The sequence below is a fragment of the Plecotus auritus genome, assembly GCF_963455305.1.
Source record: "Plecotus auritus genome assembly, chromosome: 3".
Lineage (NCBI taxonomy): Eukaryota > Metazoa > Chordata > Mammalia > Chiroptera > Vespertilionidae > Plecotus > Plecotus auritus.
This window is the reverse complement of record NC_137772.1, coordinates 9,572,140-9,597,474: the sequence shown is the minus strand read 5'-3', so window position 1 is coordinate 9,597,474 and position 25,335 is coordinate 9,572,140. Positions and strand designations below refer to the sequence as shown.

The following is a 25,335-nucleotide window of genomic DNA, read 5'->3' as shown; positions in this document are numbered from 1 at the left end:
CGACCAGGCTAGCAGAGAAGGGAAGTTGGGGGCAATCAGGCAGGCGGAGGGGGGGGCAGTTAAGAGGCGACCAGGCCGGGGGGGGGTACAGTTGGGGGTGACCAGGCAGGCAGGGGGGGCAGTTGAGAGTGATTAGGCTGGTGGGGGGGCAGTGAGGGGCAACTAGGCTGGCAGGCAGGTGAGCAATTAGGAGCCAGTGGTCCAAGATTGTGAGAGTGATGTCCGACTGCCAGTCGGACATCCCCCCAAGGGGTTCCGGATTAGAGAAGGTGCAGGCTGGGCTGACAGAACCCCAACCACACACAAATTTCATGCACCGGGCCTCTAGTCCTTAATAAAATTCAAAATGTTACTAGCTTTCAACAAATTGATGCTAATTTGGTAGGTAGGCTGGTTAGATGGCTGATTGGTTTTCTGAAGGGAAAGAAATGGTGGAAGTGAAAGCAAGAAAGGATTAAAAAGTTAAGCAACCTGAGTAGGACACAACAAAATAAAATATCTCTTTCTTGAAATATTTTTGCCTTTGAGGCTATACTTTACAGAGGGAAAGTGTACATATCCTGAAGCTATTCTAATGTGTATGTGCCTTTACACTTTCTATTACTGGGGAAGTATTTAAAGAAAACCTGGCTGGATCAGAAGCCACTTTCCTGGATTGTGCTTTGTAATGTTTAATCATGAACTAAAAGCGACTGTTTTCCTTATTGATAAGTGAAAATTGTCAAACACACATACTGAACTGTTACCATTGAGGGAAATTGTACTGACAGGAAGTAGAGGTACTTGTGTCTTTTTCCCCCTTTCAATCAAGTATAATTTCTATTTTAGATATAAGAAAAGGAAGCTATTCTTTAAAATTAAAACCTACAAATGTTCTCATATTGTTTATTCTAGGTTCCAAACATACTTTAATTTCTTTTTCAAATGCTATTTCCAATTATATAAAGAGCAGAGACACATTCTATATTATAAATATAAAGAATTAAATGGAAATCTCCAATGGCCAATGTTTTAATCAATTGTACTCTTAATGAAGCCTCCTTAAAACCCAAAAGGACGGGGTTCAGAGAGCTGCTGGAGAGTGGCATGTTTGGAGGACATGGAACTCCACACACCTTCCCATACCTTGCCATGTACATCTCTTCCATCTGTCTGCTCTGAGTTATATTCTTTTATACTAAATCAATAATCTAGTGAGAAAAAATAATGAATCTATAATGCCATCATCCAGAGATAATCACTATTGTTATTTTAGTATATTTCCTCCTACTTGATGACTCCAACACTTACTATGTAATTTTGGGCAACTTACTTTTCTCTACCTCTATTTCCTCATCTGTAAAATAAAGATAGCAATAGTACCTACCTCTTAGGGTTGTGAGCATTGAGTTAGTACATATGATGAGTGAATACACATAATGCCTGGCAACACATTAATAATTACAAATTATTATTGATACTTTTTCATTTTCATACCTTTTTTAAAAAAATTAGGACCATAGTATGAAGCACAAACTATGCAAAGGTGACTTGGAAAAGATTCCTTTTCAGCCTCTTCAACCAACCCTTAACTATGAACCTTGAAAGCCCAACACTGCAGGGCAGGCATTTCCAGATAAGGAAATGAGAATGGACACAAGAGGTAGGGGCAGGTCTGGGCCTTCTCTACCCTGCGAAATACTCAGGTGGTGAAGTCAAGCCAATGTGGCCTCCAGAAATATAAATCCCTACCATGAGTTTACCTAACATGAACTTGGCAAGAGATGAATGTTAAATTAGATTATCAGTAGCTTCTGTAGCTTATTACACCATTCATCAAAGAATTGTGTTCAGGCTAAAGGCCAACTCTGCCTACATGCACCAAATATAGGAATCAAGGTTCTGTTTATATTTCTACTAGAAGCCTGAAGCACGAAGATTCGTGCTAGAATGGGCTTTCCTTTCCCTGGCTGCCGGCACGGCCTTTCCACTCCGGCCCAGCCCCTTTCCACTCAGGCCCCGCCTTTCCACACTGCCCAGAGGCCCTGAGAGACAGGGGTGGGGCAGAACGCCTGCATCCTGCCCGCCCCCATCACTTGGTGCCTGTGTATGCAAATTAACTTCCATCTTTGTTGGGTTAATTTGCATATCACTCCTGATTGGCTGGTGGCATAGCGGCAGTACAGTCAATTTACATGTTTGTCTATTATTAGGTAAGACTAGAGGCCCGATGCATGGAATTCGTGCATGGGTAGTATCCTTCGGCCTGGCTGGCAATCAGGGCCAATCTGTGGGGCAACAGGCGGGATGACTGGGGGGCCCCTGCTGGCACCCACCTTGGCTGGCCTGGGGCCTGCAGGCTGGGGGCAGCTCCTGTATTGAGTGTCTGCCTCCTAGTGATTAGTGCACGTCATAGCGACCAGTAGTTCCACCAGTCATTCCACTGATTGTTCTGCCATTTGGTCAATTTGCATATTAGGCTTTTATTATATATGATAAGATGCTTATCAATCAGGATAGATCTTGAGACTGGATCCTATGAAAGGGTATAATATCAATTACATCTTTTCACTCAACAAATATGAAATTCAGACGTGCTTTATGAGGGGATAAATGGTGATGGAAAAAATAAAATACAATTTTTAAAGATGTGCTTTATGCTGGGGCACAATCCTCCTGTTATTACTATGTCAAAAGCATATGATATCACATTATAGTGGCAAAAGCACTCAATTAAGACCCCCAAAATAGGCTGTAGTTGATTCTTTGTCATTTTCTTGCTGAGTTATAATGAACATGTCCACCTCTCTGAGATTCATTTCAATTTAAACAATGTCTACCCTATTTATATTAAAATATTAGTATGCAATTCCAGAAGAATAATGCATGTAAAAATACTTTAAGTATTATAAAGCAGTTTACAAATATAGGCTGTTCTTATGGTTCCAAAAGTCATAGTGTAAATTTTTTACAATGTTAACTTCCTCCCCAAAGAATGATTACAGTTATATTACATGTGATTAGTACTATGACCTTTCACATTTTACTGTCTCAAGCAGAGTCCTTTAGTAATGTTTCTTGGTAACTAATCTGCTTTCTAAAAGAAAAATGAGTATTAACGTAAAGACAAAATATCTATTAACTGATCAATGAGGTGGATTTTGGGGTAGGTTAATATACTTAAGATTGCTTTTCCATTCAGTTGAAAGAATTAGATTCATGGGGAAAAAATGTGTTTTATTTCTAATGTCAAGGACTCAAATGTTAAGATCCTTAGAAAATAAACTCCACTTGATTATAAGAGAAATTTAAATATACTAGTATTTAAATCAGACACAGATTTGGAAACGGAAATTATAACATACACTTGAAAGTACACATGCAGACAGCAGTTTGCCTAAATTGGCAAGTATAGAACAGATACTAGGGCCAGAAGAGAAGAATGAAGAAAAGCAAATTGGCTTAGGAAAGGCAATTGAAAACTGGCATTAGCTTTTTGTATCTCTGAAAGGTTTGTGTAATAAAAATTCTCTAACCATTTATCACCTTCATTGTAATTTTGAGTTCATAAGGGAAAGCATAAATTCCCATAATATGAATCATATTTCCATCAATTCATACAATCATCTAATATTGACAGAACTCTGTGGGTCTGCCACTTACTTGAGTACTAGAGAGACAATAGTGAATAAAATACACTCTCTATGCTTAAAAGGCTTAATCTATTCTTGATGGAAGCTCATATTTGAGTAATTGATGAGCCATAGCACTGTGGGAAGCTGTACTTAGGAATTCTAATATCCTTCCTCTTCTGCTATCTTTACATGTTTGCTCTCCCCATGTCATGAAAGAAAAGTTACTCAAATATACAGTCAATCCATGAGATTATTTCAGAAGAGTTTTGAAGTTCAAAATATTGAAGTATATTACAAAAATATTCTCATTTCATGAGTTCTCCCTGAAACCACTGAATATAAATGATGGAGGAACCAGTCTGGCTGCCCCTGCTTCAAAGCCTTCATGTAACTCAACAACTAGATGAGTCACATAGAATGGCTTTTTCACAGAGATCTTTAGTAATGAGAACAATTACTATTTTTTAATACTCCATTACTGTCCTGGAATATCAGAATACCATTCCTAATTAATTTGTTGACTAGCTTTTAAATAAAAACTGGTGATAAAATATTTAGTACCTGGTCAGAAAAATATTACACTGGTAATTTGAATCAGTGGTATCTCTATTTCCACAATTCCCCTGAAGAAAAAAATTGAGGTCCAGACAAAGTGGCCCAAATAACATACATGTACAAGATATTGAGATGTATGAGATGAATTATTGCCATTAAAATACTAGTTGCATAGCCCTAACTGGTTTGGCTCAGTGGATAGAGCGTCGGCCTGCGGACTGAAAGGTCCCAGGTTCGATTCCGGTCAAGGGCATGTACCTTGGTTGCGGGCACATCCCCAGTAGGAGGTGTGCAGGAAGCAGCTGATCGATGTTTCTCTCTCATCAATGTTTCTAACTCTCTATCCCTCTCCCTTCCTCTCTGTGAAATATCAATAAAATATATTTTTTAAAAAATACTAGTTGCATAAAACTGAAAGAACATTTCCATTGAATCAACTCAAAGAGGCTGACTTTTATATCCCTTCTAACCAGTGAGTAAGTTATCTTCCCCGGACTAGATTAGATAAAGTGTTTCTTCAATTTCTACCTAACATAAATGTGTTGAAATTCAAAGACTAAAGCCTCCTCCCTAAAGAAACATGACATTAAAGATAGGCCGTGTGCAGCGGACATCGACCTCTAGGTAGAGAGAGCAGAGGAATGCCTGCTTGAGCACGTAGGTATATAAACATAGGGAATCCTAAAAGGGCCCTTGTTGACATCAGGAAGCCCCTAGTCATGGCTTGAAAACACACTGCTCACTTTTCAAGAATCACTTAGGGAATTTCTTCAAATGCACATTTCCAGATCCTATCCCCCGAGAGTCTTAATTCAGAAAGATCAAGGTGTGTCTTTGGAATAAGTACAGTATTTTTTTTTAATTGATTTATTTTTTAGAGAGAAAGAGGAAGGGGGGAAGAGAGAAAGAAACATCAGTTTGTTGGTCCACATATTTATGCATTCACTGCTGGATTCTAGTATGTGCCCTGACCAGGGATGGAACCCCAAACCATGGCATATGGGGACAACACTCTAGCAAGTGAGCTACCCAGCCAGGACGTTAAGTACCGTATTTTTAAAATTATAAAAACTGCTAAACGATTTATGGACCCTTAGACCACACTTAGAAACACTCAAATGGCTGTCATGAGAAACATCAATTGGTTGCCTCCTATATGTGCCCTGACCAGGACGGAACCTGAAACCTATGTGCCGACTGAGAAATGAACCCCCAACCTTTTGTGTACAGAACAACGCTTAACCAACTGAGCCGCCTGGGCTGGGCTATCACAATCATTTTATATAAACTGAGAGCAGAATCACAAGAATCCTTCCTAACTTCGACTTTGCTTAGTTAACTAAAATGCTAAATATAATGCTTCATTTGTATTCTCATAAAGAAAGGAGGTAGTATGAACTCTTTCTGTATAGCATTTCTATTCCACAATGATACTACCAAATCATTAATCACTTTAAAAGACAAGAGAAGTCAGTTAAATTAATGAGAGATCGTTTTAAATATTGTGCTTGAATAAAAAATTATTGTATTCCTGGAATGGTCTACACTCTACACTGTGTACAGGCACTGAATAAAACAATTATTGGAAATTCAAGTTGGCTAAACATGCTCCTTTAAAGAAAAACCACCATTCTATTTCCTGATACTAATTTCCATTACATTTAATGGGTAAAACTGCCCCAGAGTACAGTTACAAGCAAATGCCCTGAATGACCCACCTTGGGCAAATAGGCAAGAGAAGCAATCACACTCTACCTATCCAAGCCCCACACTGTGGGGGTCAAGCCCACAACCCGGGCATGTGCCCTGACCGGAAATCGAACCGTGACCTCCTGGTTCGTAAGTCCACGCTCAATCACTGAGCCATGCTGGCCAGGCAAGGCTTCACTTTATGACTTTTCTAGTACAGTATGACTTTTCTAGCATACATATTTATCCACTGTGTTCACAGGCATATAGATTAGAATAAAATGAATCAAACTGAGACCACCACCGTCATTTCTCTGAACCCATTAACAATGCCAAAATAGGCTTTGACAAGCAAATGCAGAAGCTGATTACAAAGCACTATTAAAAATAAGTGTTATGCCGAAACCGGTTTGGCTCAGTGGATAGAGCGTCAGCCTGCAGACTGAAGGGTCCCGGGTTCGATTCCGGTCAAGGGCATGTACCTTGGTTGCGGGCAAATCCCCAGTGGGAGGTGTGCAGGAGGCAGCTGATTGATGTTTCTCTCTCATCGATGTTTCTAACTCTCTATCCCTCTCCATTCCTCTCTGTGAAAAACCAATAAAATATATTAAAAAAAATAAAAATAAAAATAAGTGTTACTTGCCTTTAAGAAGGCATAGTATAGCCCTCTGGTGTGGCTCAGTGGTTGAGTGTCGACCTATGAACCAAGAGATCACAGTTCAATTCCTGATTGGGGTGCATGCCTGGGTTGCAGGCTCAATCCTGGAGGCAGCCGATCAATGACTCGCTCTCATCATTGATGTTTCTATCTCTCTCTCCCTCTCCTTCCTCTCTGAAATCAATTTAAAAAAATAAAAGTAAAGAACATAGTATAAAAATGTAACTACTGGGTGATTGTTATCTGTAAAAGACTGATTTTTCCCCCCATATGTCTTCATAGAGAAGACCAAGAAACAATGACCAAACCCAGAACAATGAGCCTCCCTAACAACTAGAACGAGTTCTTTTTCTTCTTTGGGGCACAGGACTTCCAGTGCTAAAACCAAGACAACTCTAAGCAAACCAGGACAATCATTCATCTACAAAACACCTCGCTCATGGAACAGCTGGGTCTGGGTGCGGCTATGCTGCTCAGAGCTAAGGCAGAATAAGTTCTTGAAACACCATTTCCCATGAAAAGCAATCAGGGCTCTTTTTAGAGAAATTGCTAATTCCAGGTGTGAGCAGAATTATGAATACGCAAAATGAACCTGAAATATCTATTATACCAGATACAAGAAAATTCTCAAAGACTAGAAGGGTCATATCAAAAGGACTAAGGAGCCAACTTGAAAGGGCTCCCACTGGCCAAAGATAGACTTATATAAGCTCCAAAAAATAATAATTACAGCTGACTGAAACCCAGCAAATATGTTCAAATCCATGCGCTCATAATGTTTTTTTTTAAAACATACAACTAATTGATCACTTTCAGAGGACGATGGGAAACCAACTCATTATCTTGGACACTGATAATGAGAAAGAATCTAGCATTTATTCTGCTTTTATATGAACTGTACCACTGTGTAACCAAATATTATATGAGGTAAATGTGTCTCTTTTAAACAAGTATATACAAAATAAGTGAAAAATAAATGACAGTTATAACATCATTTTGTCACCCCAACAAATAATAGATTTAGGTATTGAGCATCAACAGCTACTCATATAACAAAGACAATCAGATAGTATGTGCTTCCCAATGAAAGGTCACATCACCACCTGCCTAGTCCTGCCAAAGGGATCAAACACAAGTTTGATCAAGTCTCTGGATCCCGCTGCCAATCTGAAGAACATACAAAGGAGAGAGGATCATGCTGAACTGTATTATTCAAGGGCACGCAGCAAACTCCAGACTATAGGTCATGCTATGGGACAAACGCTCCAGGTTCTTCAACAGATAAATTGTAAAGAAAAAAAAAGAACAGAGGAGAAACATTTTTTTAATGGGCAACGAGAATAAACTATAATGTCCACAGGTGCACATGTGAGTGACAAAATTATAATAACATGCATGGAAATGATTACTATAAAGTCAAGGTGAGTGACTTAGGTAGAACAGGAGGGGCTGACACTGGGGTTTGGGAAGTTATGAGGGTATTCTCTTCATAATCATTCATCCAATTATATATTTATTTTCTGTGATTTTCTCAGTCTGTATTTTTTTTATTTTATAATAAAAAGCTCTTTTAAAAGTAATATTGTAAAATCTACCATTTAACACTTTCTATATTCCAAGCACTTCTATAAATACTAAGCATTTGTATTTTTAAATACTATGACATTGCTCCAAACAACCCCTGAAGATATTTAGATCTCTATTTTTCTGATAAAGAGACTGAGACCTAGAAATCTTCAGCAAGTTACCCACAGTCACTGAGTTATTAGGTCAGAGCCAAAATTCAAATTCAGACAAGTGACTCCAAAACCATTCTCTTAATGTGTATGCCCTATGAAATCCCTCAGGAAATATTTATTGCTTACCCACTAAATCATGCTAAGTGTTAAAGATACCAAAGGGAGTTTCTGCCTTCATGGAGCTCAAAGGTTAACGAAAAAGAAAGAGACTCGTCCAAGTGAGTATAAAGTTACGACTGTGGTCAGTACAATGAGGAAAGGTATATGGTGCCATGAGAATATATTCAGTTGGGAGATAGGGAAAGCTTCTCTGCAAAGTGGTGCCCGAAGTCTGAGTGAGAGAAATTCTCTAAGTAAGGGGGCAGCGGTTTCCCCAGGCAGAGGAAGCAATAGGCAAAGAAGTCATCGACAGAGGGAGCTTGGTGCTTTGAGGACCGAGGATGAAGTGTGAGGAATGAAGGTAGTAGGACAGGAGATTAGGCTGGAGAGCTAGGAAGAACAGGAAGGTACTAATGGTTTTTAATAAAACATGTTGCTGAAGAGGGATTTGATTGGGTTTGCCGTTTTGTAAAAATGAACTGAAAGAGGAGCCAATAAGGAGGCAGCAAGACCAGCTGAGAGGCTATTGCAGTCTTCCAGGTGGGACATGATGGTACTTGGGACCAAGCACAAGAGCTAGAAAGGAGAAGATGAGCCCTGGCTGGGTGGCTCAGTTGGCTGGAGTGTCATCCCATACACCAAAACGTTGCGGGTTGGATTCCCAGTCAGGGCACATACTTAGGCTGCAGGTTCGATCCCCAGTATAGCGCTGCATACAGGAGGCAACTGATAGATGTTTCTGTCTCACATGGATTTCTTTCTCTCTCTCAATCAATTTAAATCAACATATCCTCTGTTGAGTATTTAAAAAAGTGGATGAATGCAAGATGCAAGACGTGAAAAGACGGGACTTGAGGATGGAATGCATGTGGGGAGTGAGATGTCAAGAAGGACTCAGGCTTCTGGCGGTGGAACTTGACTTTCAGAGGTGCTAGTCACTGACATAGGAAACAATGGGAGAGCGATGGGGACACTTGGACTTTTTGAATTTCAGGCACCACTGTGAGTGCCAAGTGGAAATGTCAAGTTAAGCAGTTAAATAAATGAGATCTGCGCCTGAGGAATAAACTCTAATCCTCAGTGTAGAGATGGTTATTATAGGAGGCTCAAAGATGAGACTGCCAAGAGTGACAGAGAGAGAGAGAGAGAGAGAGAGAGAGAGAGAGAGAGAGATTTCAAGAATAACCTAAAATCAAATCTAGAAAACAAAATCAACTTCTTGAGCTTATCTAGGGGTCAAAACTGCAGAAAGGTTTAGTGAAATGGGGAAAAATTGGGGAAAAAAAGAAAATAAATTATCTGCCTCAGGAATAATACATTGACATTTCTAGATCATTTGAGATGTTAATTTCATGTCTTAAGTGGCAGAGCCTGCACGCAGCCCCAGGTGCTATCTGCAAGAGCTGACTTTCTCAGGAAGAAGAGACTCAACCTTTGGAACAAGGAGAGAAAGCCCTAGGCTCTCAGGGACTGCTCCAAGGCAGTTGGAGAGAGGAACCACAAACACAGGGGTAAGGGGCTGTCTTACCAGAGTTGCAAACAAAGGCATAAGCCCTGTAGCTTCCATAACAAGGTAAAAATACTAGTATACCATAAAGCATGCTCTTGCCAAATAAGAGAAACAGGACTACACTCGCAGCTTCTATAAAGCACAGGCCGTGACTTTGGCTCAGGAAAAAAGCAGAAGGACTAAGCCTTCCTGGATACCCAGCTTCAGGGGCCTGAGACAACAGGAGCCCAACAAGAAAGGGACTTTTGCACACACTGGCTCTGGTTTCAGCAGAGAAGACTCTATAAAGGGTTTGCAGGCACCAGAAATGTAAGAACTTAAGTGAGCTTATTCACAAACACATGAGACACTGCTTGTGGACTCACAGAAATGGAGGTGGGTGGGTGGGTGGGTGGAGTTAGGAAAACCGTCAATGAGGTCCTGCATGAGCAGATGAGCAAACACCTATAAAATTTTAGTTACTATGATTAATGCAAACTCACTCGTACAGGTGGGAGAGAACTACAGATTTTCAGGTTTGAAGCCCATTTGGTTAAAGGGTCGTGACAATTTACCAAGGTTGGGGGTTCAATCTCCAGTCAGGGCACATACAAGAAGCAACCAATGAATGCATATATAAGTGGACCAACAAAATGTTTCTTTATCTCTCTTTCTTCCTTTCTCTTTCTCTCGCTAAAATCAGTAATTTTTTTAAAAAAAGAAATCAATGTTTGAATTTACAAATGAGTACTTGTGAAAATTTATCTAATTTTCCAAGAGGTGTATTCTACACTAAATTTAAAAGCTTAATAAGTAGACTAGAGGCCTGATGCATGAAGATTCGTGCAAGAATGGGCCTTCCTTCCCCTGGCTGCCGGCACCGCCTTTGCTCTGGCCAGAGCCGACTTTTCGCTCGGGCCCAGAGCCGCCTTTCTGCCTTCCCACGCTGCCCAGAGGTCCAGAGCGGCTGGGTTGGTGCTGAATGTCTGCGTCCCACCCCGCCCCCCGGTCGCTTGGCGCCTGCATATGCAAATTAACCCACCATCTTTGTTGGGTTAATTTGCATACTCACTCCTGAATGGCTGGCGGGCGTCATGAAGGTACGGTCAATTAACATGTTACTCTTTTATTAGTGTAGATTCTAGTGATCTAAACACTTTCATGTGTCTTATCCTAAAAATGTGCAATTCATCCCATTTTCCCTTGACCTCAGAGGCATTTTACTTGGAGTCACCCTGTTCATTGCTCTTTACATCCAGCTTGTGGCTATTCACACATGGAAACCCCAGGATAGCTGACAAATGTAGGAAGACAGACCAGTGCCTAGAGGAACTGACAAGCACTGGCCAGCTGCAGGGACAGGGTGGACACACCTCACACTCCTAACTACATCCTCCCAAAGCAGCACCGGAGCTGACAGGCCCACCAAAATAGAGTCAAATCTAGGCTTTCTGGAAAGCTCCACCGTGTTTGGAGAATCTATATACGCACACACCCCAGGAATAGCAAGATGTGGAAATGAGTAACTGGACCCAGGCACTGGCCCTCAGAGTATCCAGGAGGAGACACCCCTCTTCCCGCCCCCAAGGGCTATCCCTCATCATCACCCAACCAACTAACCCTAGTTGGAAAGTGACCTAACAGTGACGGGTAAAAACATGAAGTTCCAAGTTTGCAATATGTTTTTCTTTAAAAAGCAAAGCTGCAATTTAAAAGGACAAACAAAAACCCAGCAACTTTGCGTGCCATCATTTTAATACTGACAGCCTTCCACAGACATTTCATGTTCTAAAACCTGAGCCCTCAGCACCAAACCTGCTGAGTCACCCATTCAGTACAATGGTGTGCGACATTCTGCCTACAGGGACTCACACATTTTAAGGAATCTAGGGCACCTACCCCCACAAATGATAAGGTTGGGAAATGAAACAGAAGTTATTTTTAAGAAGGCAACATTCAATTACTGCGGTGGCATCACAGCATGCACCCAAAACAAAAGCAGCCTAAGACTCAAAAGTGCTAGAAATAAAGGCTCCAGACAGAACGCTCCCGTGTCGAGACTTCCATCTTCACATTTGTGAATAAACAGTAGGACCCTTCCATTTGGGGCTGAATTTATTGTTTAAAGATAATGTTAAGCCACCCTTCAAAGATTCTTAAGCCTATCTCTAATGATAACTGTTCATGGATAGTGATAATTAATATCAAGGAAAACTCTCTCTCACTCTTGGATTTACTGTCTTCTGTTCCATCTACACAGCTTCATTAACTCTCACTTTCTATATTACAACTGCACTGTATTTCTCTTCCAAGTCCATCCCAATTGCGTTTCTGTTTAACATTTCAAAAGCCCAGCTCTGATGCTATCACTCTGGTGCTCAGAAAATGTCAATAGCTGCCGTACCTACAGACTAACTCCAATTCTAATCCCTCAGCTGAGGACTTCCAGACCTGGCCAAGACTACCCTTCCAATCCGAGCCCCTGCAAGTCATCTCATACACTCACTAGCAACTCAGATCCCAAAGGGTATGTGTACTGCATCTCTGAAACAGTTTGCATGGCTTATTTTGTTTTATTTTTGTACAAATTATGAAAGTATATATTGCTACCTTCAGACAGTTTTGCTCATTCAGATACACACTTTCTCCTTTTCTTAGGATACATATGCTGGTTTTGATTAGCTTTTTTTATGTTCTAGGTTTAATCATATATCTTCCTTTATGTGTAATCACTGTATGTATCACTATTCATATATAATTTCATTTTATGTTTACTAACCTTAAGAACTAGTTTCTTCATAACAAAGATACAGGAAACAATTATCCTTTTGTGTACAATCACTGTTTATATGTCAAGAGATTATAGACATCCAGAACTTTTTTTGAATACATGTTTGCATTTGCTTATATAAGCACTAAACGCCAGATGCATGAAATTCATGCAAGAGTTAGGCCTTCCTTCCCCTGGCTGCCAGCACCGGCTTCCCTCTGGCACCCAGGACCCGGGCATCCCTCACAGCCCCGGCTTCATCTGGAAGGACGTCTGGTCTAATTAGCATATTACGCTTTTATTATTATAGACTAGAGGCCCGGTGCACGAAATTCTTGCAGAGTGGGATGGGTCCCTCAGCCCGGCCTGTACCCTCTTCAATCAGGGACCCCTCAGGCCTTAAACTGGCAGTCGGACATCCCTCTCACAATCCGGGACCGCTGGCTCCTAACTGCTCACCTGCCTGCCTGCCTGATCGCCCCTAACCACTCTGCCTGCCTGCCTGCCTGATTGCCCCTAACCACCTCTGCCTGCCTGCCTGCCTGATCGCCCCTAACCACCTCTGCCTGCCTGCCTGATCACCCGCAACCGCCTTCTACCTGCGTGCCTGATCGCCCCTAACTGCCTCTGCCTGCCTGCCTGATCACCCTTAACTCCTCTGCCTGCCTGCCTGATCGCCCCTAACTGCCTCTGCCTGCCTGCCTGATCGCCCCTAACTGCCTCTGCCTGCCTGCCTGATCGCCCCTAACTGCCTCTGCCTGCCTGCCTGATCGCCCCTAACTGCCTCTGCCTGCCTGCCTGATCGCCCCTAACTGCCTCTGCCTGCCTGCCTGATCGCCCCTAACTGCCTCTGCCTGCCTGCCTGATCGCCCCTAACCACCTCTGCCTGCCGGCCTGATCGCCCCTTACCACTCTCCCCTGCCGGCATGATCGCCTCTAACCACTCTCCCCTGCTGGCCTGATTGCCCCTAACCACCTCTGCCTCAGCCCCCGCCACCGTGGCTTTGTCCGGAAGGACATCAGATCATTAGCATATCACCCTTTTATTATATAGATAACGTATGTCTTGAAGAGTAAACAGCACCTATTAATACTGGCTATATGGAAGATTTTTTTCACTGTACACACTTCTATATGCTTCAATGTTTTTAAACCATGTGATTATATGACCTATGTAAAAAATTACATTTAAAAATTATAACTAGCCCTAGCCGGCTTGGCTCAGTGGATAGAGCGTCAGCCTGCCGACTGAAGGGTCCCAGGTTCGATTCTGGCCAAGGGCACATGCCTGGGTTTCGGGCTCAATCCCCAGTATGGGGTGTGCAGGAGGCAGCCGATCAATGATTCTTTCTCATCACTGATGTTTCTCTCTCTCTCTCTCTCTCTCTCTCCTTCTCTCTGAAATCAATAAAGAAATATATTAAAATAAATAAATAAATATATAAAATAAAAATTATAACTAGTATCAATTTAAAGTAAAACAAACCCTACACCACAGCAAGAGTTAGATAAGATCCTATCTTTCCCAGGGTTCTCAAAAATGCCATCTTCCTCAAAAAAAATTTTTCCCACTAGCCACCCTGACTTAACTCCCCTAGTTAAAATGCAAACATATATTCTGAGGGCAATAAGTGTATCATGCCATTATCCATTATCAAAGGGTTGAGGATTAGTTTATCACATTAGCATAATAAAAGGAAGTTACAAAGAGGCTGTGTATTGTTTACCTAATTCCTACTTCTTTTCCTTTTGCCCTCAAGTAACTAAATTCACTTTGTTTTACTCAAAGAACTTTTGTATTAGTGAAAGAACTCATTTAGGAATTCTACAAGTCCTACCCAAACCAACTGGAGCCATGGATTTCTGTGTGAATGTTTTTACTGTTTCTACAAACATTGCCCTCCCATCCAGTCTTCTGTTTCAGCCCAATCTCAGCCCGAGAGGGCTGGCACAGGGACATAGCCAGGCATTACAGAAAGCAATTATCCAAGCTCTTAGTGATACCTAGGCAAGGCTGGGGCCATTCTCTAGAAACTGATGTTGAAATCTCAAATCTAAAAATGTCAATGGGATACTTAAATTTGTTCTCATCTCAAACAATAATCCATTCATCCCGGCAGAATCTGTCTACTAAGAGCCTACCTACTATGTCCTCGACACAGCACTCAGCAATTAACTAAGCAAAAAATAATCTAAGATTCGCAAATATACAGCAGATATTCAGTAAGTGCACATTAATTAGATTAGATTAACTTCTTGAACTTCCCTGCCTAATCTTTGAAAAGTCTTTCATTACTATCTTCTTTACATGGCAGTAGATTTCAGTTTTCCATATGTCACTAGCATGTGACTTTTTTCCACTATACGAAGATACACTTTGTAATGCTGGTCCAATAATGAAAATACGTTTTCATTACTCACTTTTGCCCTATTTCTCTTGCTATTGCCTAGAGTGAAGTAACTGTGGCCAGTGAATCTGAGGCTCTTGGTCCAGGTTGAGTTAACTGGCCTGGCATAACGCCAAACTGCAACCCTAGGCTATGGCAGCCTGCTCGAGCAAAGCTGGACTAACAACTGCCACGTGAGAAGGCCAGCCCAAAGCATCACAGCTCCCGTCTGCTGGCCTAGAACCAACTCCAAGTGCAGCTGAAGTGAGGCCGAGATAGCAACTGTCAAGATTTGAGCATCGACCTTCCTGACCTTACACCAAAGTTTCCTCAGTTCCTGAAAATACCTGAGATGAAAATTATTTTTACTACTTTAATCAATAGTGATGCCCACCCTGCAGATGGGTGCAGCCGCTATAGAAAAATTAACAATGGATCTGCCTTATGACCCAGAGAGTCCACATCTGGGAATATATATGAAGAAACCCAAAACACTAATTTGAAAGAATACATGCACCCTTATGTTCACTGCAGCATTATTTACAATAGCCAAGCTATGGAAGCAACCCAAGTGCCCATCAGGAGATGAGTGGATAAAAAAAGCTGTGGTACATATATATACAATAGAATATTTCTCAGGCATAAAAAAATAATGAATCTCACCATTTGCGACAGCATGGATGGACCTAGAGTGGAGTGTATTATGCTCAGTTAAATAAGTCAGTCAGAGAAAGACAAATACCCTATGATTTCACTGATATGTGGAGAATCTCAGAACAAAATAAACAAAACTGAAACAGACATAGGTAGAGAGAGAGAGAACTTGTGGTTGACAGAGCGGGGGAAGGTAAGGGGACTGGATGAAAAATGGGATGGGTGTTCAGAGGATGGGTGAAAAACGTAAGGGATTAAGAAGTACAAATTGGTAATTACAGAATAGTCATAAAGATATAAAGTACAGCATGGAGAATACGGTCAATAATATTATAATAAGTATGTATGGTGTCAGGTGGGTACTAGATTTATCAGGGTAGTCTAGTAAATTACATAATGTCCAATCACTGGGTTATACACCTGAAACATACAATATTGTGTGTAAACTGTAATTGAAAAATCAAAATATATTTTTAAAAAAATTATTCCCACCCAAGTAAAATCGAAATCCTCACACATCAGAGATGTCCAATAGATACTAGATTAACTAGACGGGGGAAACCCTATGTTAGTGACCACAAACAGACCTAATTTTCCTCATTATCATCAGCAAATACTTCTTGAGTTCCTACTGGGTGCAAGGGATAACAAAAGGTGTTAACCATGGTCCTAACCACATGGAGTTACAGCCAATAACGACACCGTACAGCATGGAGAAGCATTTGAACACCCCTAGACATGAAAACCTTTTCCCTTTTAGTTTAGGCCTCTCTAGCTGCCTACTTTTAACCAGGTCTGCATTTTTTCTCTATAGAAGGAAGTCAGTAAGAAAAAAACGAGGAAGAAAGGAGGAAGGAAAGAGGGACGGACAGATTGAAGGATAGACCCCAGTGTCTGACATGTCTAGCTGACACTCAATTAATCTAAATGTATAAGAATGCATGAGGATTCTTTTCTTCATGCTGAATCAAATTTCCCGTAGTAACGTAGTCGCTGTATCTTAAGAGGCACCGTTTGGTCCTGTGTGGCCCAGCTCCCACCCCCACAGAACTGCAGATACTTTCTACTACACCACATGCTTCTGCTCCCATTCACAAAGGAGAGAACGTTTTATAAACCACAAACACGTATTACTAGAAATACAGCACATCTAAAGGCACCAGTACAATTAAAAAAAATTGTATGTGAATAATATGCATTTCAATTCTAAGCAGCATATAACTTATAAAGTGAATTTCCTAATATACTTGTTTTCTTACTTAAGGCTATTATAAAAATCCAAGTCCTAAAAGGCTGATCTGTTTTCCTTAGTTTATACTCCACCTCTTCTATTACCTGAAATTTCCGGGTAGTATACATGAGAGTTTATATGTGCTGCTTCATTTAATGTCACCTTTAAAGTACTATTATCTCTAATTTGTCTCCTAAACCCTCTTCCTGGATTTTCCAAAGTTTTATCTACCCGGAACTGTACGTGCGCTGGGAGGCTTGGGGGAATGTTCAGGTGACAGGCTTCCAGGTCCTCAGAGGTCAACTGCAGTATTAAGACTTTGACCCTGACCCCACCTTCTAAACTTTCTGTGCCGGCTTACTGAGCACTGAACCACTTAGTTCTTACCCCTTTTCCATAGCATTTATCACTATCCAAAAGTGTCTCATGTGTTTGTTTATTGTCTAGTCCCCCGTAAGAATATAACCTCTAGAGAGCTGGGCTTTCCTATGTCTTGTTGACTCAACCCCAGCCTCCAGAATAATACCTGGCTTGTACAAAATGCTCAGTAAATACATACTGAATAGTAACTTCTTACAATACTTAAGAATTGCAATGTCATTTATCAGTGATCAACAAACCAACTAGTAAAATCTTGGGGTCCTTATTATTTTTTTTTCTTATCAGTGTAGAGAGAAAAGAAAGAGGAAAAATACACCTGCTCACCAACTCTTGCTAAATTAGACTTGGGGGGGGGTGGGCGGGGAATGGGCAGCTAAATGAAGGTTTTTAAGAAAAATTGATATTACTAATTTTTTATACTACAGAAGTTCCTCTTCCTTAGTATACGGAATTGTTTATCAACTTACAGAGTGAGCATGCCTGATGGTCTTACCTACCACCCTTCATTATCTCCTTTCACAAAGGAGTGAGCAGGTCAAATCACAAGCAAACACCAAACCCAGGGGGTAATGGTCCTTCTAACCAACATTCTCATGGAGTTGGCCCACTACCCCCAAGGGCTCGGACAACTTGTTCAGGGCAGTGCCATTCATTCAGAGGGGCTGTGAGTGTCAGGCTAGGACAGAATCCGTTTCATTTAAGGGTGCGAGCCGGAAGCTGCGAGGCAGAGAAAGTAGGGGTTTGGCACGAAGGACCAGAAAAGCTCACGTAAAACATGTTCTTTCCTACCTTCCCTATCTCACCGACCACAGCCTTTCCTCGTGGCACACGGCAGGGGTCTGGCACCCCCTTTCTAAATCCAGACACTAGCCGGGCTGCGTTACTTGTCAACATGGTGGGCACAGGATGTGGTGGGAGGCGCACAGGGGCTTGGGTGTGCGGGGCTGGGGGAGTCTGTCCGGTAGAAGGTCCCGAAGTTCCCTCCTGGGAGAACGGTCAGCAGAGCCGACGAGAACGCCCACCGCCGGGGCAGCGCCTGCGTGCGGGAGCGCCGCTCGGCGACCTCCACTCACCGGCTGCAGAGCGGCATCGGGACCGGCTCTGGCCGAGGACACCGTGCATCTCGGCGGCCCGGAGCCCGAGCCCGCCCCCGGAGACCGAGGGACTGCTCGCTTCCAACCGCCGGGCGGAGCGGACGGGCCCGCCGAGACCCCCGCGGCTCCGGGAGCTGGCGGCGGGCACCGGAAGCGGGAGGGCCGGGCGCGCGGGGCGGGAGAGGCCGGTACTTACCCTCTGCCGGCGGCGGGCGGCCAGCCGTCTCCAGGCGGCGGCGAAGTCGGGCGGCGGGGCTCGCCGGCTCCGGCAGACGAGGGAGAACAGGGTCCCCAGCAGGAAGGCGGCCGCGGCGCCGATCAGGTACAGGCTGAGCCGGAGCAGGACGGCGCCCAGCCCCGCGCCTCCTGCCCCCCCGGGCCCCAGGTAGGAGAGGGACGCGGCGGCGAGCACGGCCACCGCCACCGGCACCCGCCAGCTCCCGCCGCCTGGGCCCCTCGGGGCCGCCGCGTCCTCCCCGGGCTCCGGCCGCCGCTCGCCCGGAGCGCCCACGGCCGCCGCGGGGCTGGGGCCGGCGCCGCTGCTGTCGGTGGCATCGGGGTGCATGCTGCCGCCTGAGCCGCGGAGGACAGGCTCATCTCCCGCCCCGCGGTCCCCCGGCGCGGCCCCGGCCCGTGGCCTCTGCGCGGCCGCTCCTGCCCTCGCCGCCGCCGCAGCTCCGGAGGCAGAGGCGGTCGGCGCTCATACCCTCGCCGGCAGCCCTCCGAGGGAACGGCTCCCACAGACGCCGCCGAGCTCCTCCCGGGGCCCCCTCCGCGCCGCCACCGGCGCCGGGTCCGCAGTGCCCCGCCGGGCGCGCCCAGGTAGCCTGGCAGTGTTGTGACTTAAGCTGGCGAAGCCCGAGGCGGGGCGGGGGCGGGGGCGGGGGCGGCCCGGGAGTGCGAGTCAGGCGGAGGGCGGAGAGCGGAGAGCCGAGGGCCCGCTGAGTGACAGCCGCGAGGTGCCCGCCTTCCGGGCAAGGGGAGGGGTCTGACCCGCCACCGCCTCGCCGGGGAGGGGGCGCGACCCAGAGCTTCGAAAACCGCTAGGTCCTGGGCCTTCCCGTCCCCGCCCTCCTCCCCCCCTTCCCCACCTCCCCACCCCCCCACACACACACATGGTCTGTGGATGGAAATTTTTGCTGCAGGTGCCAGAGGCATTTGTAATTCTGGAGCTCAGGTGATCCCTTAATCCTCGCTCTCCGTTCATCCCTGGCAAGTAACCTCCTCGCATGCTTACAACCCCCCAAATGTCTGCCTTGTTTTCACCCGCTACTTAGATTAAATAGGCAACCATTCCTGATCCTCACTTTTAACACAGTTACCCCTAACAACCCCCCCCCCCCCCCCCCCCCCCGCTTCCCATCGGGCCGCCTCAGGGAAGGAATCAGACAAGCGTGGAGTAAATGAAGCCTGCAATTCCTAGTTGTGCAAAGGCCCAAAGAAGTGGGCCTGGTGCCAGGCGGGAAGCAGCTTCCCTCATCACTTTGGCTCCAAGTCCCTACATTTTTGTTGCCAACGACTCAACATAAATGCTACTGCCCACGCAAGTGAAAGTGGTCCAAATAATTTTTAGAGTACATATTTTCTCCCATGGTCCCAGCGTTAATACACTGCTCAGGCTTGCTGAGAAGACACCAATATTCTAGAGAAACACAAGTAATGAATACTAAGACCCATAAAGCAGCAGGTGTATCTTTAACGAATAAATAAGGAATTCTAAAAAGATGAATGATTATTAAAATGGGGGGGGGGTGGTAGAGAGAACAAATCCAGAATAGAAGAGGGCAGGAGAGGAAAATAGATGAGGGAAGCCTGAGAAATTAAAGGTTATGGGAAACACGAGCACAAGCTCAGAACTCTCTGCTTGTATCAGTCATGAAAAATTTCAACTTTAAAGGCACTATTGTCTTCCAATAAATTGAGTTATATCCTAATTCCCAGAAAGCACAGTTAAGGAAAATAAACATTAAAAATATTTTTAAATACTGTGACTATACTGTGTTTCTCTAAGGAATCATGTGTCATATCAACAGAGAAAAATATACAACATTGATGTGTAAACTAAAATATTTAGTGGATACTTGAAAACAAAGTATTGTCCAAGAGGTTATTATTTTAAAAAAAGAAATACTGGTGTCCATAGATATACACAGCCCACCCATGAATTCATGTCTTCATAATAAATTTCCCTGGAATGGTATAGATTCATAGAGGTCTAAAAATAATCACAAACATTTAGCTCTAACAAAACAGCATATAAATGAATTATTTTATATCCTATATAATAAAAGGGTAATATGCAAATTGTCCCCTCAACCCGGAGTTCAACCAGGGGGGCGGGGCCAGCCTGCCAACTGCCCGGGGCCCCTCCCTCTGGCCGGCCAGATCCACCCCATCAGGGTGGGCCAGCCAGACCCCACCTATGCACAAATTCGTGCACCAGGCCTCTAGTATCTATATAAAAATGTGTTTATATGTGTCATTTTTTAATCTTTGTTTTAAATATTAATATTCATGTGACACTTCTTAAACCTTGTAAGTCAAAGAAGATACTGACTGCCTTATGCCAGCTGTGACTTTGCCATGCCTAGATGATGACATTAAATGAAGTTACTGCCTTCCTGTTCTCCTTTAAATAAAGTAGTGTAACTGATTTTGAAAGATTATTTTTTCCTCTAAAACAATTAACATTCATCCCACTAGATCTCCTCAAAGTGTACCCACTAATCCAAATTATTTCAAGGAAAGCACGGGTAGCTTGTTATTACCAACAATCCTATCTACATTTTTGATCATTTACATGCCAAGGACTGTGTGCTAAGGGCTTTATATACATTCTCCAATTTAAATCCATAGCTGACAATAATGGTAACTAATTGAGTACTCACTGTGTGCCCGATACTATTCTAAGCGCTAGACATGCTTCATCTATCTTCACAACAACCCTGATAATGTTATCGCCATCTACACATGAGGGAACTGAGGCAAAGGAGGTAAAATAACTTGCTCAGCATTGCAGAGCTAATAAATATCATGGTCGGTTTTAGAGCTATGCATTTACCCACTATGTCATGGCACTTCTAAAAACTGTCATTTACTCATCCCATATTACAAAGGAGAAAAAACAGGGTTGAATCCATGAGCTTAAGACCTGTGTTTTATACTTTAAAAGTATTTAGTTTTGTTGCTTTGTGAGGGTTGCTGGCATCTTAACCAGGCTCCTGATAAGTACTAAGTGGTTATAACTTGAATCAGTAAAGGAGAAACTGGTCTGACTTTTATTAAGGGTCCTGGTCTGGAACTCTTAAGACCACGATCTTTCCAACACACCAGTATATTGCTCCCCAAAATAACACAGATCTGGAGAAATGTACACTCATGGTCAGAAAACTTCCTTAAAGCATATGCCATTCTGCTGCTAAGTCAGCATTGATACTTCAAACATTTCCTAACAAATAGTATTGGGCCTCTACCCTGTGCAAGGTTGGAGGAACACAAGTCAGGTAAGATAAGGAGTACAGGGGAGTGACTAGGATCAGGAGGCATAGAGCAGTGGTTCTCAACCTTTCTAATGCCGTGACGCTTTAATACAGTTCCTCATGTTGTGGTGACCCCCAGTCATAAAATTATTTTTGTTGCTACTTCATAACTGTAATTTTGCTACTGTTAATGAATCGTAATGTAAATATCTGTGTTTTCCGATGGTCTTAGGCTCTATAGCAGCGGTTCTCAACCTGTGGGTCACGACTGTAATTTTGCTACTGTTATGAATCGTAATGTAAATATCTGTGTTTTCCGATGGTCTTAGGCTCTATAGCAGTGGTTCTCAACCTATGGGTCGCGACCCACAGGTTGAGAACCGCTAGCAGGGTTGCCTAAGACCATCGGAAAACACAGATATTTACATTACGATTCATAATAGTAGCAAAATTACAGTTATGAAGTAGCAACGAAAATAATTTTATGGTTGGGGGTCACCACAACATGAGGAACTGTATTAAAGGGTTGCGGCATTAGAAAGGTTGAGAACCACTGGCATAGAGGGAGATGAGGCCAGAAGTCAGGCATTCAATTAGAATCCTGGTGTCCTTCCAAGAAGTCAGTGTTGAGTCCTTCCAGGTCTAAGGGTTAAAAAGCAAACTGAGTAGGGATGCCTTATTTGTATTCCTTAAGGACAGCACATTCTGATGGGCAATAATTGAATGTTCCATGGGCTATCCTCATTATTCTCTTAAGATGGGAATGACATCTGCCTTAACTCATTGGGACATTATGAGGACAAATTAAGTGGTGGGGGAAGGGGGAAATGACATTTAAAATATTAGGCAGTGTAAATAGGTAAACAATACCTGATATCTGTCAAAATGTGATACATCTTCCCCTTCACGAGTATATTTCTCCTTAACCCTCTGGCCACCTTGGAAGTGATTAGGATTAGAGAGAAAACCACAGTATTTGCCCTCAACCACTTTGGGGGAAACTGAATAAAGATGTTAACATGAGCCTAGATATTCTACTTTCTTCTACTGATTCACTGTAAGGCCCTAACAAATCAGTTAATCTTTCTCTTTCTCTCTCTCTCTCTCGTAACTTTCAAGCAGAATGTGGTTTACAAAAATATGTGTGACAAACTTCAAAAAGAAAAGAAATCATAAAGTACTTTAAAAACAAATAATAAAATAATAGATGACTAAAGCTTAAAGGAAACGTGCTGCAGCATTTCTAAGAGGAAGTTGAATCTCTGAACAAAATTTTAGAACACATTTACAGGTTGTCCCCCAAAAATGTATACACACTTTGAATAATTATTAACTCCAATGGGTTAAATTGGAAAAGAAACATTAATTGAGCTATCTGCTGTTAAATGTGTATACATTTTTTGGGACACCCTCTATATCAGTGGTCGGCAAACTCAGTCAAAAGAGCCAAATATCAACAGTACAACGATTGAATATTTCTTTTGAGAGCCAAATTTCTTAAACTTAAACTTCTTCTAATGCCACTTCTTCAAAATAGACTCACCCAGGCCGTGGTATTTTGTGGAAGAGCCACACTCAAGGGGCCAAAGAGCCGCATGTGGCTCGTGAGCCGCAGTTTGCCGACCACTGCTCTATATCATCATGCTGAGTGGGGCTCCATATTAGTACAGCCATACCTCATTTTATTGCACTTTGCTTTACTGTACTTCACAGATATTGCATTTTTTTACAAATTGAAGATTTGTGGCAATCCAGTGTCAAGCAAGTCTATCAGTGCCATTTTGCAACAGCATTTTCTCACTATGTGTGACATCTTGGTAATTCCTGCAATATTTCAAACTTTTTCATTATTATTATATTTTTATGGTGTTCTGTGATATTCTTTTAAAATATTTTTATTGATGTCTGCGAGTACCCCACGTTGGGCTGCCGGTTGTGAGTGCCCCACGTTGGGCGCCAGTTGCGGGTGTCCCAAGTTGGGCTGCCAGTTGCGAGTGTCTACCCCCAACGTCCCGCGTGGTTCAGGGTTCAGGTTCAGGGTTCGGGCTCTGGAGGAGGTCACACGCAAATGAAAAAGACTAGACAAGAAAATATTAATTTGGGAATTGGGGGCCAGGCGGAAGCCCAAGAGAGGACTACACTTTGCTCTGGCCTTGCTATCCCTTTTATTCAGGTTTTGGGATCCACCCATAGCCCTTAGGCAGGCAATTCCAATAATAGCTCGATGATAGCCCATCAGCAAGGATTTACCTAAGACTAAAAGGTGGAAGTTGCCTCCGCTCCCTTTGTCTCAACTAGACAGTGGGTGCATGGATCTGACCCTTGCCAGAGCCTCAAGGTTGACCAGCCCTCTGGACTCCTTGTCCACACCTCTGTGCTGGTGAAAGCAATGGGCAGCTTCCAACAGATGTCAGAGAGGAAGGAAGAGGGAAAGAAACAGAAACATCAATGATGAGAAAGAATCATTGATTGGCTACCTCCTGCATGCCCCCCACTGGGGATCAAGCCCACAACCCAGGCATGTGCCCTGGACCGGAATCGAACCTGGGACACTTCAGTCAGCAGGCCGACGCTCTATCCACTGAGCCAAACCAGCTAGGGCTGTTCTGTGATATTTGATGTTACTATTGTAATGTTTGGAGCTGCCACGAACCACAGCCATATAAGATGATGAACTTAATAAATGTGCTCCAACTGCTCCACCGACTGGCCATTCCAGTATCTGTCCCCTTGGGCTTCTCTAGTCCCTCAAACATAATAATATTTACATTGGGCTAATTAATAATCATACAATAGCCTCTAAGTGTTCAAGTGAAAGGAAGAGGTGCATGCCTCTCACTTTACCTCAAAAGCTAGACATGATTAAGTTTAGTGAGGAAGGCAGGCGAAAGCTGAGACAAGCCAAAAGCAAGGCCCCCCTGTGCCAGTTAGCCAAGTTGTGAGCAAAGGAAAAGTCCTTGAAGGAAATTAAAAGTGTTACTCCAGTGAACACATGAATGATAAGAAAGCAAAACAGCCTTGTTGCTGATATGCAGAAAGTTTCAGTGGTCTAGATCCATGGTCGGCAAACTGCGGCTCGCGAGCCACATGTGGCTCTTTGGCCCCTTGAGTGTGGCTCTTCCACAAAATACCACGGCCTGGGTGAGTCTATTTTGAAGAAGTGGCGTTAGAAGAAGTTTAAGTTTAAAAAATGTGGCTCTCAAAAGAAATTTCAATCGTTGTACTGTTGATATTTGGCTCTGTTGACTAATGAGTTTGCCGACGACTAGTCTAGATAAATCAAGCCAGCCCCAACATTTCCTTACGCCAAAGCCCAATCCACAGCAAGACCCTAACTCTCTTCAAATCTCTGAAGGCTGAGAAGGGTGATGAAGCCGCAGAAGAAAAGCTTAAAGCTAGCAGAGGTTGGTTCATGAGGTTTATGTCTCCATAACATAAAAATGCAAGGTGAAGCAGCAAGTGCTGATGTAGAAGCTGCGTTACCCAGAAGATCTAG

General features: G+C 43.3%; 1 protein-coding gene across 2 annotated transcripts in view; it reads right to left on the bottom strand.

Moving 5' to 3' along the window:
- SNX25 (sorting nexin 25) overlaps window positions 1-25,335 on the bottom strand; it is a 112,749-nt gene that overhangs the window by 79,894 nt on the left and 7,520 nt on the right. The window contains exon 1 of one of the 2 annotated variants that reach the window (XM_080661550.1): window positions 18,557-19,063. The exons of the other annotated variant lie outside the window; for it this stretch is intronic. Coding sequence (XP_080517676.1) covers window positions 18,557-18,925 — 369 coding nt within the window. The 5' untranslated portion in view covers window positions 18,926-19,063. Of the gene's footprint in view, window positions 1-18,556; window positions 19,064-25,335 lie in introns of those variants that run through there. 2 annotated transcript variants of the gene reach the window in all.